Source organism: Lepidochelys kempii, chromosome 6 (genome assembly GCF_965140285.1).
Source record: "Lepidochelys kempii isolate rLepKem1 chromosome 6, rLepKem1.hap1, whole genome shotgun sequence".
Lineage (NCBI taxonomy): Eukaryota > Metazoa > Chordata > Testudines > Cheloniidae > Lepidochelys > Lepidochelys kempii.
Genome location: NC_136385.1, coordinates 19,387,021 through 19,400,057, shown reverse-complemented (window position 1 = coordinate 19,400,057; position 13,037 = coordinate 19,387,021). Strand labels below are relative to the sequence as shown.

Genomic DNA, 13,037 nt, shown 5'->3' with positions numbered 1-13,037 from the left:
ATCAGGCAGTCTATCAAAAAAAAAAAGATGGTGGGGGTGGGGGAGGGAAAGCAGAATGAAATGAGAAGACAAATCAAGGAAGAATAGCAGTCTGAAAGTCCTGGAGACCAAAGGCAGCATCTAGTGACTATGGATCTACTTGTAGTGTCTGGTCATAAGATGCAGAGATTGTCAGGCGGTCACTCTATAGACCTCATCTATCTGCTGAGATTTAGAGACTGATCTTATTGAACATGCTCTGAGGTTTGATAGCAGTGTCTTTTGAGCCTTCCTATAGGCTTCCAGATTTGCAAATCTGACCCATCTGGAGTTGATTGCCTTATAAGTTTTTTGAGACCTTTGTTATTTCCAACAGAGGAGAGGAACAAGGCATCAGATTTTGTCCTGCATGGGGAGAATTTGATGGCCCTGTAGACATCTGAACTCTTAAGAAGGGTAGGTTCAGGAGAGCAGTGTTTTGATGGAAATGACAAGGAGAACTCTGTTAGGCAGGAATTCTGGAATAGTTCTGGTACTAGTACTATTTTACCAGTACTTTGTCTGGTAAAAGCTGAAGAAAAGGGGATTTATTAGATAACACAGTTAACTTCTGGAGAAGTTGATTGGAATTGTCACAATTCAGGGAATTGCACCATTATTTCCCCTCAGTGATCCATCAAGGGCACCCCCTCTTAGGCTTCCAACTCCCCTGGCCACTGCCTCTCCTGGGAGGAGGCCCATGTCTCTCTCCTTTCTGAGTGGGATATTTTCAGGCTGCACAGTTCCCTGCCATCACTGTGTTATTCCCAGCAAACAACAATCTGCCTAAGCAGGTCTGATTCACTCCTCTCCTCAGAGACAATACACAGCATAATAGCCCCAGTTATAAGTTACCATGCAGTTCTTTCTAAGCAAACATATTTTATTCCGAAGGTCAAAGCACTATAGAGAAAACATATTACAAATAATAAAAGAACCAACATTCATGCTAATAAGTGTAACAGAGATCACCCCCTCCGACATGGGTTCTGGCAGTAGCAGTCCTTCAAAACCCCACCCAGGAGTTTTCTTGTATCCTTTGCTCAGAATGAGAACTCTGTTTTTTGGGGTCTCACTAGGCCAAGTCCTTCTACCCCTCCCTAGGGATTGGGACCCTCAGTGGACCAGAGGTCCTATCCATTTGCTGGATCAGGAAGAAGGCCCTGAATCAGTTTAAACACAAGTTATTTATGCCAAAGTCTTTTCTTTGTTTGTGGGTCCCTGGAGATTCCAGTTTGAATTAGTATATGCAAACTTTTGCAGACAGTGGCTTCGAAATGCTTCTGACTGGAGGAATTACATTAGCATACCCTGTCCCCCTAGCAAAGTTATATGCAATCTTCACAGTAACACAAACAATTACACTTTAATACAATGGACCCCAAAGGTATTACATGTAATTCAGTAAGGTTTATTTTAATTCAGTATGATTTGTCCATGGTATTACAGGACTGCCACTACTTAAAAAAGCAACATATCTTGAATGGAAGTATAGGGATGAGGTTGCCACTGATACAAAGAGCTATTCCATTAATATGTGGCAGAACCAAGTTAAATGTCCAGCTACTGATAGGAGCTTCCAACCACAGGAGAAAGGTTAGCCATGGCCTTCTGAAATCTGGCAATGTGAAGGTGAGATTCCAAACTATCTTTACTAGGAGAAACCCTTCAAACTCCCAAGGGGCTACTTGTACTCAAAAGATGCTGAGGCTAAAACCTTTGATGGAAGCCACCATACAAAAATCTGTGAGAGTTTTTGGAAAGGCTTGATTTGGGATTCTAATAGCGTTTAACTCCCCAGCATCAGAAGACTTTCCACATACAGTAGTAGACTGCAGAAGGAGTCTTTCCTGGTGTAAGGATGAAAATCCACCTACAGTTATAAGAAGTCAAACTGCTGGCGGTTCACCTTCTCTAACTGCAAACTGACTAGAAAACAGAATCCTTCATGGCATGCCTGGTACCTGATCCTTTTAGTAGCAGCCTGCCAGGAAACAACAAGAGATAGCAGGGGATCCGTACCAGGAAAGTGCTTCAACCCTTAAATTGCTTATTCCTTTTCCAGGGAAATCTTCTCGCGCTGAGCACCACTGCAGCTTGCCCCGTGCAAGCCCAAACTTCCTGTTTAATATGAAGATGAGGGAGTAAACATCTAAGCCGTAATCACCAGACCCAGTGAAAGAGAAAAGACCCTTGAGAGGAATCAGAGGACAAAGGGAATAGTCCCTCATCTTTGGGGGAGAAGGAATCAGAAAAGTTTGGTCTCACCTGAGAACATGCACAGTAACACAACACACACCATGTGCTTCACAATCACACTATAAGGCAATTTTTTTACTGTGATCTCAGGAATGTGTGTCTGCCAGACATCCATGTGCAGGTGAACTGCATGCTGCGCTATTTACCCCATGGGAAAGTAGGAGGACAGAGTTAGGGATTGCATTACAGTGTGACTATGAGGAATACGGTGTGAGTGTATTGTGTTATTCTTAGTGGTAAGAATGACTATTAATTAATGACAGTGAATAGTCATTGGGCCAGGGAAAGACAGTGAGAATGACTCTATTGCCCATGGATGAGTTGGGGCACTCAGCTAGCAGGTTGGAGACCTCAGTTCAAGTCCCTGATCCACTAGCTATTTAATTACTTATAAAAAGTGGAACTTCAATAGGAGAGACTGAGAAAGCCCCACACCAGAATATCCTGTAGTCCCAAATTTAAATCCATTCTTCATTGGGGGCTGTGGGGAGCTGTATCTAGGACTCACAGATCACACTGGACTAACACTTACCCAGAGGGCACCACCAGCATTTCCTCCAGCCATATGGTTAATCTAGTCTTCCCTTGCTATTGGTAAAAGTGCCTGAAATCAAAATGAAAAAATTGAGATGGGTGAACATGAAACGTTTCAACTTGAATTTTTTTTTCTGACTTTTCAACTCATCAAAAATTTTGAAAAGTTTCATTTTCCATTCAACTCTAAATGAAACATTATTGTAATTGTTTGAAGTTGCCAGCAAACTGAACAACCCATTCTGTGCCCAGCTCTAGCCTGGACAGGAGCCTGCATTTACCTGGGGTGGAGACCCCTGTGTTGCAGCTCTGAAACACACTAAAAGGAGCACTCTCTAGGACTCACTGTGAATCCCTTCATGCTACAAGCCCTGTAAACCCACCTCTTGCCATGGCAGGTGGGGCTGATACAGGGAAGGGAGGAAGATCATTTCTCACACACCCAGAAAGCCCCTCTGGGAGCGGGGAACCCAGCTGTGCTAAGCAGATGGGCTGGGAGGGGCACATTTGAACGTCAGAAAGACACATAGCTTGGAATTTGAGTCTGAGGGTATGTCTGTGCTGCATTTTGGAGCCTGTGCAGAGTCTAACAACTTCTCCCCACTACACTGCTCCCCAGCCTTTGCACTACACTGCTGTGTGGTGAGGAGGGAGCAAACGTCAACGGTGGGATCAATCTGATAAATGAAAAGCCAAGGGAGCTTGTTGTAAACAGTATGGAGTGGGGCCTGCTTCTCCAGCCACACTGGTAGTGAAGGGGTGCATATAAGTGGGTATGTTTGGGGTGCAGTTGAGTAGGAATTAAACAAAATGGGGAGAAACACCTACACAGGCACACATGGGTGCACAGGACACGTGGGGCTGGGTGGGGCAAAAGGCAGCAAGTAGCGAGGGGTCTGGTTGGGAAGGGCAGAGGAAACAGGCAACACACCATGGGGGAAAGTGGATCACAAGAGGGACCCCCTGAGATGGGGTCAGCAAACTGCAAGGGGGCACTATTGGAGGTGGGGCGGAAGGGACTGCTGGGCAGGCAGAGGGAAGAGAAGGAGGCCCACCAATCCACTAATGCAAATTGAAGGGAGAAAGAAGAGGAAAGTCTGAGGGGGAGCACATGCACCCGCATGCCCTTGCAAAGAAAAAAGGCAACGATTCCACAGCATCTTCAGAGCAGGTGGAGGTAGGCAGGAAGGCGGATGGACAGCAGGAACAGTATGGGGGAGGAGGGAGAGCTCCTCACCACTTCTCCCCACCCCGACCACCAGCAGGGACCAGAATTCCCTGCCCAGATTGTATCAAAATGCACACACAGAAAGGAGCTAAATTAAGGTTGCCTAGGCAGCCTAAAGCTTGGCAGTTCCTAACTTTTGGGTGCTTGATCTTGCAGCCTTAATATTCTCTTAACACAGGGGAGTTTTATATAATTAATTATATGTTAAGGACCTGTAACTTTCAGTAGGTGTCTTTTTATGATTATTTCAATCAAAATAAGTAGATAACATTATTCCTAGCCGCTGTCTCTGAATTAAGAATCCGTTTGGAGATACACATGGGTCTCAGTGAGGGGAGATGCAGAGAATGGGGCATACACAAGTCATTTTACTCTGTATACATCTGTCTCCTGCAGGCTGTGCGATTGTGGTCTCAGTGCTGCATGTTGTGGGGATCTCTCCTCTGTTCTCTGCACCAGCCAGACCCTGACATACCTAGATCTAAGGCGGAACAAACTGGAGTATTCAGGAATGCGGCAGCTGTGTGAGGGGCTGAAACATCCAAACTGCAAACTGCAGAGACTGGGGTAAGTAACAGCTGGGTCCCTTTAGCGTGTGCCTGGTATCACTGTGATGTTGTAAGTTAAACTCAGTGTAGCAGGATCACAATGTCTTACAGTGCATGGAACCCAGCCATGGACCAGCCCCACTCTGCTCCCCAGGTGAAGAATAGAGACCCACCGATGTGTTCACTGCTTGTATTTTACTAGTTAGACAATTGAACAATGTAGTGGGCTCAGGCCTGAGTCCCTGCTGAGCAGGGAAAGCAGCTGGGCAGCTGCTTTAAAGGGGCAGCCAAGGATCCCCCTGACTCAGGGTAATTCTCAGGTGGTAGAAAGCAGGTACAGCCCACTCTGTACCACCCACTCCCTGCATCACTCTTCCTCCAGGTAGAAGGTGTGGAGGAGTATGGAGGTGTATATCCGGGGCAGAGTGCATGGTGCTCCACTTATCCTAGGCTGGCACAGCATCCTGTATATCTTAGGGCCCTGAGGTTCCTCTATGTTAGACCAGAGGCCGTTTTGTCCCCCCACCCGGCCCAGGATCAGGGCAGTGCAGAGGTGGCTTCTCACCAGTTTCTTCAGTCTCCTCATCAGTGCTGAGTGTGAACTTGGTGGAATTGAGGACAGAGTCCAGTGTTTTTTTAGCAAATCCCAGATGCAGCATATTTTGATGTTACAAACTCAATTACTTTAAGACAATAAAAACAACCCAGCATTGCCAACATCAAGAGATCAAAAATCATGAGTTAGACCCTTGAAAATTTTTTAAAAATATCAAATTGTGGTTTTTTTAGTGTCTTAACTTTTTAACTCCCTTCTACTCGTTTGCCTAATGTAGTCACATGTTTGGCTGCGTGTGTGTTCTGTGTGCTGTCCCAGCTCTGTGCAGATTGTTGCACAGCAGACCTCAATGGAACCGCCCAATGAGAGACCAAGACCCGTTTCAATAGCGGAGGCACCCGGCCAGGTTTATTACCAACGAAGCATGGTCCTAACTCCCCAGATCAGTGTCTACAGTTACACTAACACATGTGTGCCCGGGATAATGCACACAGCTCAGTGAATGGCGGGACCTTCCATTCTGCCCTTGGTGGGCCAAAGACACGCCCTCTGAGACTCCATTTTATACACCGATACAAACAAGTTACGTATTGCCCCTCTGATGTGGCTAGGTGCCACTTTGTACATGTTGGTTTGATCAAAACATCTCTATTCATCGTGCTGTCATCCTGACCTTATCTTTAAAATGGGTCAATGTGTTCCTGTTATCTTTGGGGAATGTGTTGGTATCGAGGTGTTTTGGTACCACCCTTCTGGAATGTGCTTGTGTGTGTGTGTTCACTGCCTAGCAATTCTTAGGAATGTGTATTTCTGCAATATCAGCCCTGTTCTTGCCAAATTCTGTCAACAGGGCCTGCCTCCAGGTCACAGCCCTATTTTGCTTTATATTAGCAAAGCTTTGACGACTACTTTAGCCCAGGCCTCAGGCCTCTGATACAAGGGCTGATGTCTCAAGCTCTCTTCCTACTACACCAACGTGAGTGAAATAACATCAGGTTGAAAAACCAATCTTCAGTGTACACAAAAATTCGTGCCTCTCCCTGGTTGCTCAGACTGGATTTAGTCTGTCTTCACCCATAATATAGAGGAACTTCTATTCCTTCCCTGTCACAGTCTTGATTGTCTGCCATCCATGTTTATTTCCTTTGATAAAAGAAAGGCTGAATTGTAAATAGTTTGAGAAACACTGACCTCACACTTGCACATAGAACTTATACTACTTTTTAGGGTTGATGAGTGACAGATATACTTATCAAAGAATTTGAAACTTATTCAAATAAGGGTATAAGCGACAAAGTTACAGTAAATGTACAATGGGATTGGTTTACCGTTTTCCAAGAAGCAGAACTTCCCTGAGTCCCCAACCACCATGTCTCAGCCAGAGACTAGACAGCACTCCACCACTTGCATACCCCACCTCCTCCTTCAAACTCCTGCAATCCCCTCCTTCCTGCCCCCCACATTGCCCTGCAGCCCATTTTCCTGCACCCCCTAAATCTGCCTACTTCTCCCCCAAGTGCTCTGCTCCCCCTCACTTGCCCCATCCGCTTTTAGCCCTGTCTCTGGAGCTCTTCACAGTCCCTGTGCCCTGTTTAGCCCCCCGAACCAGAATGGCAGCCATTTTGCCTGGGCCTCCATCTCATTGTAAACAACAGAAGGTGGCAGCCAACTTTATCAAGGGCAGCCTCACTTCCACATACAGATGGACGGTAGGGAAACGGCAGCCATATTGCTGGCTTCAGACTCAATGGCAGTAATAGGAGATGGCGGCCATTTTTAATAAGGGAAAATTTTCAAGTTTTCGCCTTTCGTCATGTTTTCAGGTCGGGGTGGGGAACTGTCAGTATTGCAAACTTGAGTGATTTCAGCAACAACTTTTTCATGTGGTCCAGCCACTAGAGGGGGACAGAGCCACTCTGGGCAAGGTGGGTCACACTAGCACCAGTACCGGATTTACCATGGCACCGAGCCCACTCTCCAAAGGGGCCCTGGCCTGGCCGCTCTTCTCCGCCCGCCCCGCTCTCTCCGGTGGGGGCAGAAGCTTGGTGCTGCTGGCTCCTGGGGCTCTGTCCTGCTGCAGCAGGGCAGGCTCCGCCGGCAACCAAGCTCCCCCCACCCCCGCCTCTTCCCCCAGCATGCTGGGTTCCCACCCCTCCCCCTCTCACTCCCTCTCCCTGCCGCTGATCATCTGTTTGCCGGCACGAGGGAGGGGGAGGAGGCGGAGAAGAGGTGAGGGTGGGGCCTTGGGGAAGAGGGGTGGAATCAGGGCATATCCCCTCCAGCCCCCTGCCATGAGCCACTCGAGGCAGGGGGCTGGGAGCACCCCCATGACCCCAGCCCACACACCCAGCCCTCTGCCCTGACTCCTGCACCCCTCTCTCACACACCCTGCCCTGACTCCTGCACCCCCCTCACACCCCCCCCCCAGCCCTCTGCCCTGACTCCTGCACCCCCCACGACCCCAGCCCTGACTCCTGCACCCCCACACATACCCAGCCCCCCCACACCCTATGCCCTGACTCCTGCATCTCCACACACACATCCCCACCCCCACCCTGAGCACCAAATGGGAGCTCCTGCACCCTCCCCCCCGCATACCCACCTGCACCCCTCGCACCAAATGGGAGCTGCCCCTACTCCACACCCCAACCTCCTGCCCCAATCCTGAACCCCCTCCCTCATTCTAGCTCCTGGCCAGACCCTGCACCCCAACCCCCAGCCTGCTCCTGCACCCTAACTCCCTCCCAGACCCTGCATCCCCAGCCCTGTGCTCAGTGCACCCCCACCCTCAGCTCAGTGCAGAGAGAGATGAAGAGAATGGGCTAGAACCAGGGAGAAGGTAGGTACCTGCTCTATGTGGGCAGGGCTGGTGGGGAGGATCCTGTTTACCCCCTCCCCAGCCCTGCTGTGCTTACAGTTTACCCCCAGCCCCTCCCTTGCTCCAGGGACCAACCCTAGCTCCCGCCCCACTGTGTTTTTGCCCCCGGCACCTGCCTTGCTCCAGTCAGCAGGGACTAATCCTCCCCCCATACCCCACTGTGCTCATCTTGCCCTGGCCCCTGCCTCGCTCCAGCTGGGGACCAATCCTTCCCCCCCACCATGCCCAGCTGTCAGGTTGGATAAAAATCAATGGCTTTGTAAAAAAAAAATCGGATTTTTTTTATTTAAATCGGATTTTTGAGGAAAAAAATCTATCTAAAGATAGTTTTAATTAAGATACATTATATCTCATCATGGAATAGAGATTATAAATTCTGATTCTATAGTATATTTTAAATAAATAAATAATATATAGAGGCAAGAAATAACAGACCTTAACTTTATTATTCCTCTGCAAATTTGTGTACACAGAGTCAACCCCTTACCTCTCTTTAAAAGTGAAAAGTTTCCAAAAGTTCAATGAATAGAAGATTGTTGGGGGTGGAATAGATCTGGCCAAGGAGAAGAAGTCTGGAGATAAATGTGAGAAGCGAGGGACATATGCTTTTTTGTTAAAATATTATGTTTGCTGTTGAAGAAAAAAATCCAGAATACTTAATGTTGTTGTTTTAGTTAAATAAAACAATTTAAATGTCTGTCTGGTGATGTTCTCCTCCTAATTCAGCATGGCAAGAAAATCCTCCAAATATTAATGATTAATCTGTTGAATTGGAGATAGTTCACCTCCCAATGACTTCATAAATATCTGCTTCAATTATCTTTGGTAAACGAAATAACCAAACAATCATTCATTTTCTGATATAGCTGTAAAACTCATCTGAAAAGTTTTCAAAATAAATCACTGTTTAAAAATGTATAGTGTGTACCTTCTAAAAATGAAACCTATATGTATTAAGGTTATAACAACCAACAAGAATGCACTTTTATGTAGAAAACCATGATTAAATCGAGTCTTCCTGACTAGTGATTTAAATCATGATTTAAATCAAATCCACCCTGCCCACTGTGCTCTTGCCCCTGGCCCCTTCATTCCCCAGGGGTGCCCACAAATACGTTTGGCGCCGGGCCCATAAAAAATTAATCCGGCCCTGACGAGCACTACCCTTTCCTTAGACCGGGATTGTCAAGTTGTATGTGGGGAATTAGGAGCGTGGACACCTCCCAAGAGAGACATCACTCACCAAGGTTGATTTGTATCCTAGATCTCACACCAAGGAAGCTGGCAGCCAATCCTATAGTAAGCTATTTAGAGATTTATTACTAAGGATATGTCTATACAGCAATGTAAGCCCAGGCTTGTGCCCCCTAGTCCCCCTTGTGGCCACACACCAGTTGTGTTAACCTAGGGCTTGAACCTAGGGTCACAGGATACTGCAAGGCTGGAGGGTCCAAGCCTGTGTTAAGCGGGGACCTAGGGTCTGAGTCCTATTGGTTTCCTGTGTGCATATGGCCCTGGCTTGACTCGGTCTCAAAAGTCCTCCAGATGTATCTCAGAGTTCCCTGGGGCTGCATATGCAGAGGTGCCCAGTCAGTGTGCACTGTGAGGGTGGTGAGTGGAGGTCAGCACCAAAACTTCCTCACAGCCTCCCGGGGATCCCTTATCCCTGCTTCACAAGGTGCGGGGGGAGGGGGGGCAAGGATAAGGTATCCCTGGGGGAAGCTGGAGCACGCTGCACCCCAAGCCCTGGGGATACAGTGCACCACTCCGCAGCAGCAGCCAGCCTGGGGTGGGTGGGTGGTTTTTTCTCTGAAAACCTTATTTTTGTTTTGAAATGTTATGTCAAAACAAACAGACAAAACCAGCTTCATTAAACAGCTCATTTTGAAAATTAAGAATTACAAAGTTTCATTTGACTAGTCTGACAATCCTGGAGACTGACGTCCTAATTATCCTTAAAACAGGAGCACATGGGCATTTTCCTGCCATTGTGATTCAGCCTAGAGGTGCAGAGCCCAACTCTCAGATTAGCTGGCAGTCGTTCCATTGAGACAGCCACCAAAGGAGCTAATTATGCAGTTTCTGTACTCGTGTGCTCCTTACGGGCACCTGAATCCCATCAATAGCACCGTCACTGTTAGGAAATAGGTGGACAACAGCGTTTTCCAACAGTGAAACACATTTGTAGGGCTAGAGTGTCAAAACTGGGGCAGTGGAGGTGGAAATGCACTCGGTACTCAGGGATAAGGTTACTTTGACTGGGGTCTGTGCACTGCAATGTGGACGACAGAGCCTTAGGTTTGAGCACGGGTCAGAAAATTCTTAATTTAGGGTTAAAATGCAGAGTAGATGCTCAAGCCGAGGGTTCCCTGACACAGGTCCACTGGCTCAAGTCCCACTAACCCTAGGCTTACATTGCTGTGTAGACCTACCCCAAGAAAAAGAAATGGAAGGTACTGAGAGGTTAAAGCAGATAAAATGTATGTACAAGTGAGTTACAGTCTATCATTTCAAAAAGTAGCACAGATGGAGGTGATCAGATCACAGAACAGGGAACCAAATTGATCACATTTCAATTCAGCACAAATGGAGAAGAACTTTAGAAGATGTACAGAGCAGGAACGAGGCACATATGAGTGTAAACCACTTACTAGTGGTAACGAAAATGAGAATAAAAATAAGAACAAATAAAAGATTCTGTCCTGCTAGAATCCAAACCATCAAGAAATGAAGAATTTTTCCGTGGGTCTGTATTTATAAGTTCTCACAGAAACCAAGCTGACTGGACGTGGGTTCTTTCTTCGTGGTGGGAACAGGGCTGCCAACAGAATTGCCAGGCCCCTGGGAAAGGTTTGGGGGCTGGAAGGGGTTGGGCCTCGTGCAAAAGCCAGCCCTACAGCACTACCCGGCCTGCACCGCCCTGAGCTCCAGCAGCGATTTAAAGGGCCCGGGTCTCCAGCCGCCGCCACTGCCCCTTATTCCCCCGCAATCCCTATCAGCGGCCCTGGGAAAAGAAGAATGCTCTTAGAGACTTTGAACTCACACACAATGACCATTTGTTTTGAATGCGCAGGATTTAACACCTTTCTGCTAGAGTTCTTCATTTGCATTACACAAGACTTCTTTTTTGTTTGATGAGTTACTTCGGTATATACAATGCAAATGTTTGCTATTACAGTATAACAGGGTACAGACAAGTTAAAACAATCCATGCACCGGTTTTTCTTTAAATTTAAACACAAAACACATTTAACATCTATTTTGAACTATACTACAGCACAAATCAGCTGGTCTGGCTTCCAGCTATGAGTTTGTCAGTTCTTAGCTGACGCCTATGGCCTTGGCCAGAGCTGGCCCTTGGTTTATCAGCATCACAAGCACCATGCTCTGAACTGGAGCACTGGCTCCTGCTCTCCCAAACTGGCTGCAGACAGACAAACCCCATTCTCCTGAACTGGCTGTAACAGTAAATACAAGAGTGACATATTACTGTCTTCCTGTAGCTGGGTGGAGTTTCAGCAGTGTCAGGCCAAGGCTGCAGCACCACAACAGCAGATAAAAACTCACCCCCTGTGGGGAGGGGGCGTGAGGAGCCCCCGCAGCACTGAGAGCAGAGATCAGGCTGCTTCCATGGAGAGAGTCTCTGAGCTGGATTTTGCAGCCCCTGCTCCCTGTGTGCGCTGAGTAGCCCCACAGCGATCCATGGGACTGTCCGTGTCAGTCAGTGCTCCCTGCCCTGAGCAAGGGCTGCGCAATCCAGCCCTTTATGTGCAGAAAGGACATTGCTGTCCCTGCCCAGAGCTCCCAGGGTGAGTGGGGTGTGGTGGTCAGACCAGGCTACAGACTGTACCAGCGCTTCTCCTCCCCCCCACCCAAGGGAAAGGCACCTGCTGGCAGTGAGCTCAGCAGGCAGGGCCGTGACAGTGACACGGATCCTGTGAGCTCAGACAGCAGATGGGAAAGAACCCAGTGGTCGGCAGCACAGTGAAAGGGACTGTGAGCTCAGGTATCACGTCTGCAGAGAGAACTAACATCCTTTTCTTTCCTTATTTTCCCCACAGGGTGGACTTTGGCCATCCAACTCCAGAGATGGAGGCAGAGCTGGATGCTGTGAAAAAGATAAAACCTGGTTTGAACATAAAGATATAGCTGGAGGACTGAGTGGGAGCCATTGCACCAACATGGCTCTGGGATTATGAAATGGAGGGGTCTGGTAACACCCCCCCACACACCTTTTTAGTTTCTCACTGCAGGGGGGTGACCCGGGAACCATCTTTGGATCCAGATCCTGTTCCAATAGCTCAGTCATTATTTGTTGTATGTTTCTTCCCCTACCCCTCATGTCATAAATATAAAGGGAAGGGTAAACCCCTTTGAAATCCCTCCTGGCCAGAGGAAAAATCCTCTCGCCTGTAAAGGGTTAAGACGCTAAAGGTAACCTCGCTGGCACCTGACCACAATGACCAATGAGGAGACAAGATACTTTCAAAAGCTGGGAGGAGGGAGAGAAACAAAGGGTCTGTGTCTGTCGGTATGCTTTTTTTGTCGGGGATAGACCGGGAATGGAGTCTTAGAACTTTTAGTAAGTAATCTAGCTAGGTATGTGTTAGATTATGATTTCTTTAAATGGCTGAGAAAAGAATTGTGCTGAATAGAATAACTATTCCTGTCTGTGTGTCTTTTTTGTAACTTAAGGTTTTGCCTAGAGGGGTTCTCTATGTTTTGAATCTAATTACCCTGTAAGGTATCTACCATCCTGATTTTACAGGGGTGATTCCTTTACTTCTATTTCTATTAAAAGTCTTCTTGTAAGAAAACTGAATGCTTTTTCATTGTTCTCAGATCCAAGGGTTTGGGTCTGTGGTCACCTATGCAAATCGGTGAGGATTTTTACCAAACCTTTCCCAGGAAGTGGGGTGCAAGGGTTGGGAGGATTTTGGGGGGGAAAGACGTGTCCAAACTATGTTTCCCAGTAAACCCAGTTAGAGTTTGGTGGTGGCAGTGGATATTCCAAGA

At 47.5% G+C, this 13,037-nt stretch overlaps 1 protein-coding gene across 1 annotated transcript in view; it reads left to right on the top strand.

The window, feature by feature from the left end:
- Positions 1 to 12,662, top strand: part of LOC140913584 (NACHT, LRR and PYD domains-containing protein 12) — a 176,261-nt gene extending 163,599 nt beyond the window's left edge. Inside the window, exons 11-12 of the mRNA XM_073350311.2 lie at positions 4,436 to 4,606; positions 12,083 to 12,662. Coding sequence (XP_073206412.2) covers positions 4,436 to 4,606; positions 12,083 to 12,170 — 259 coding nt within the window. The 3' untranslated portion in view covers positions 12,171 to 12,662. The remainder of the gene's footprint in view (positions 1 to 4,435; positions 4,607 to 12,082) is intronic.
- Positions 12,663 to 13,037: the final 375 nt, after the last annotated feature.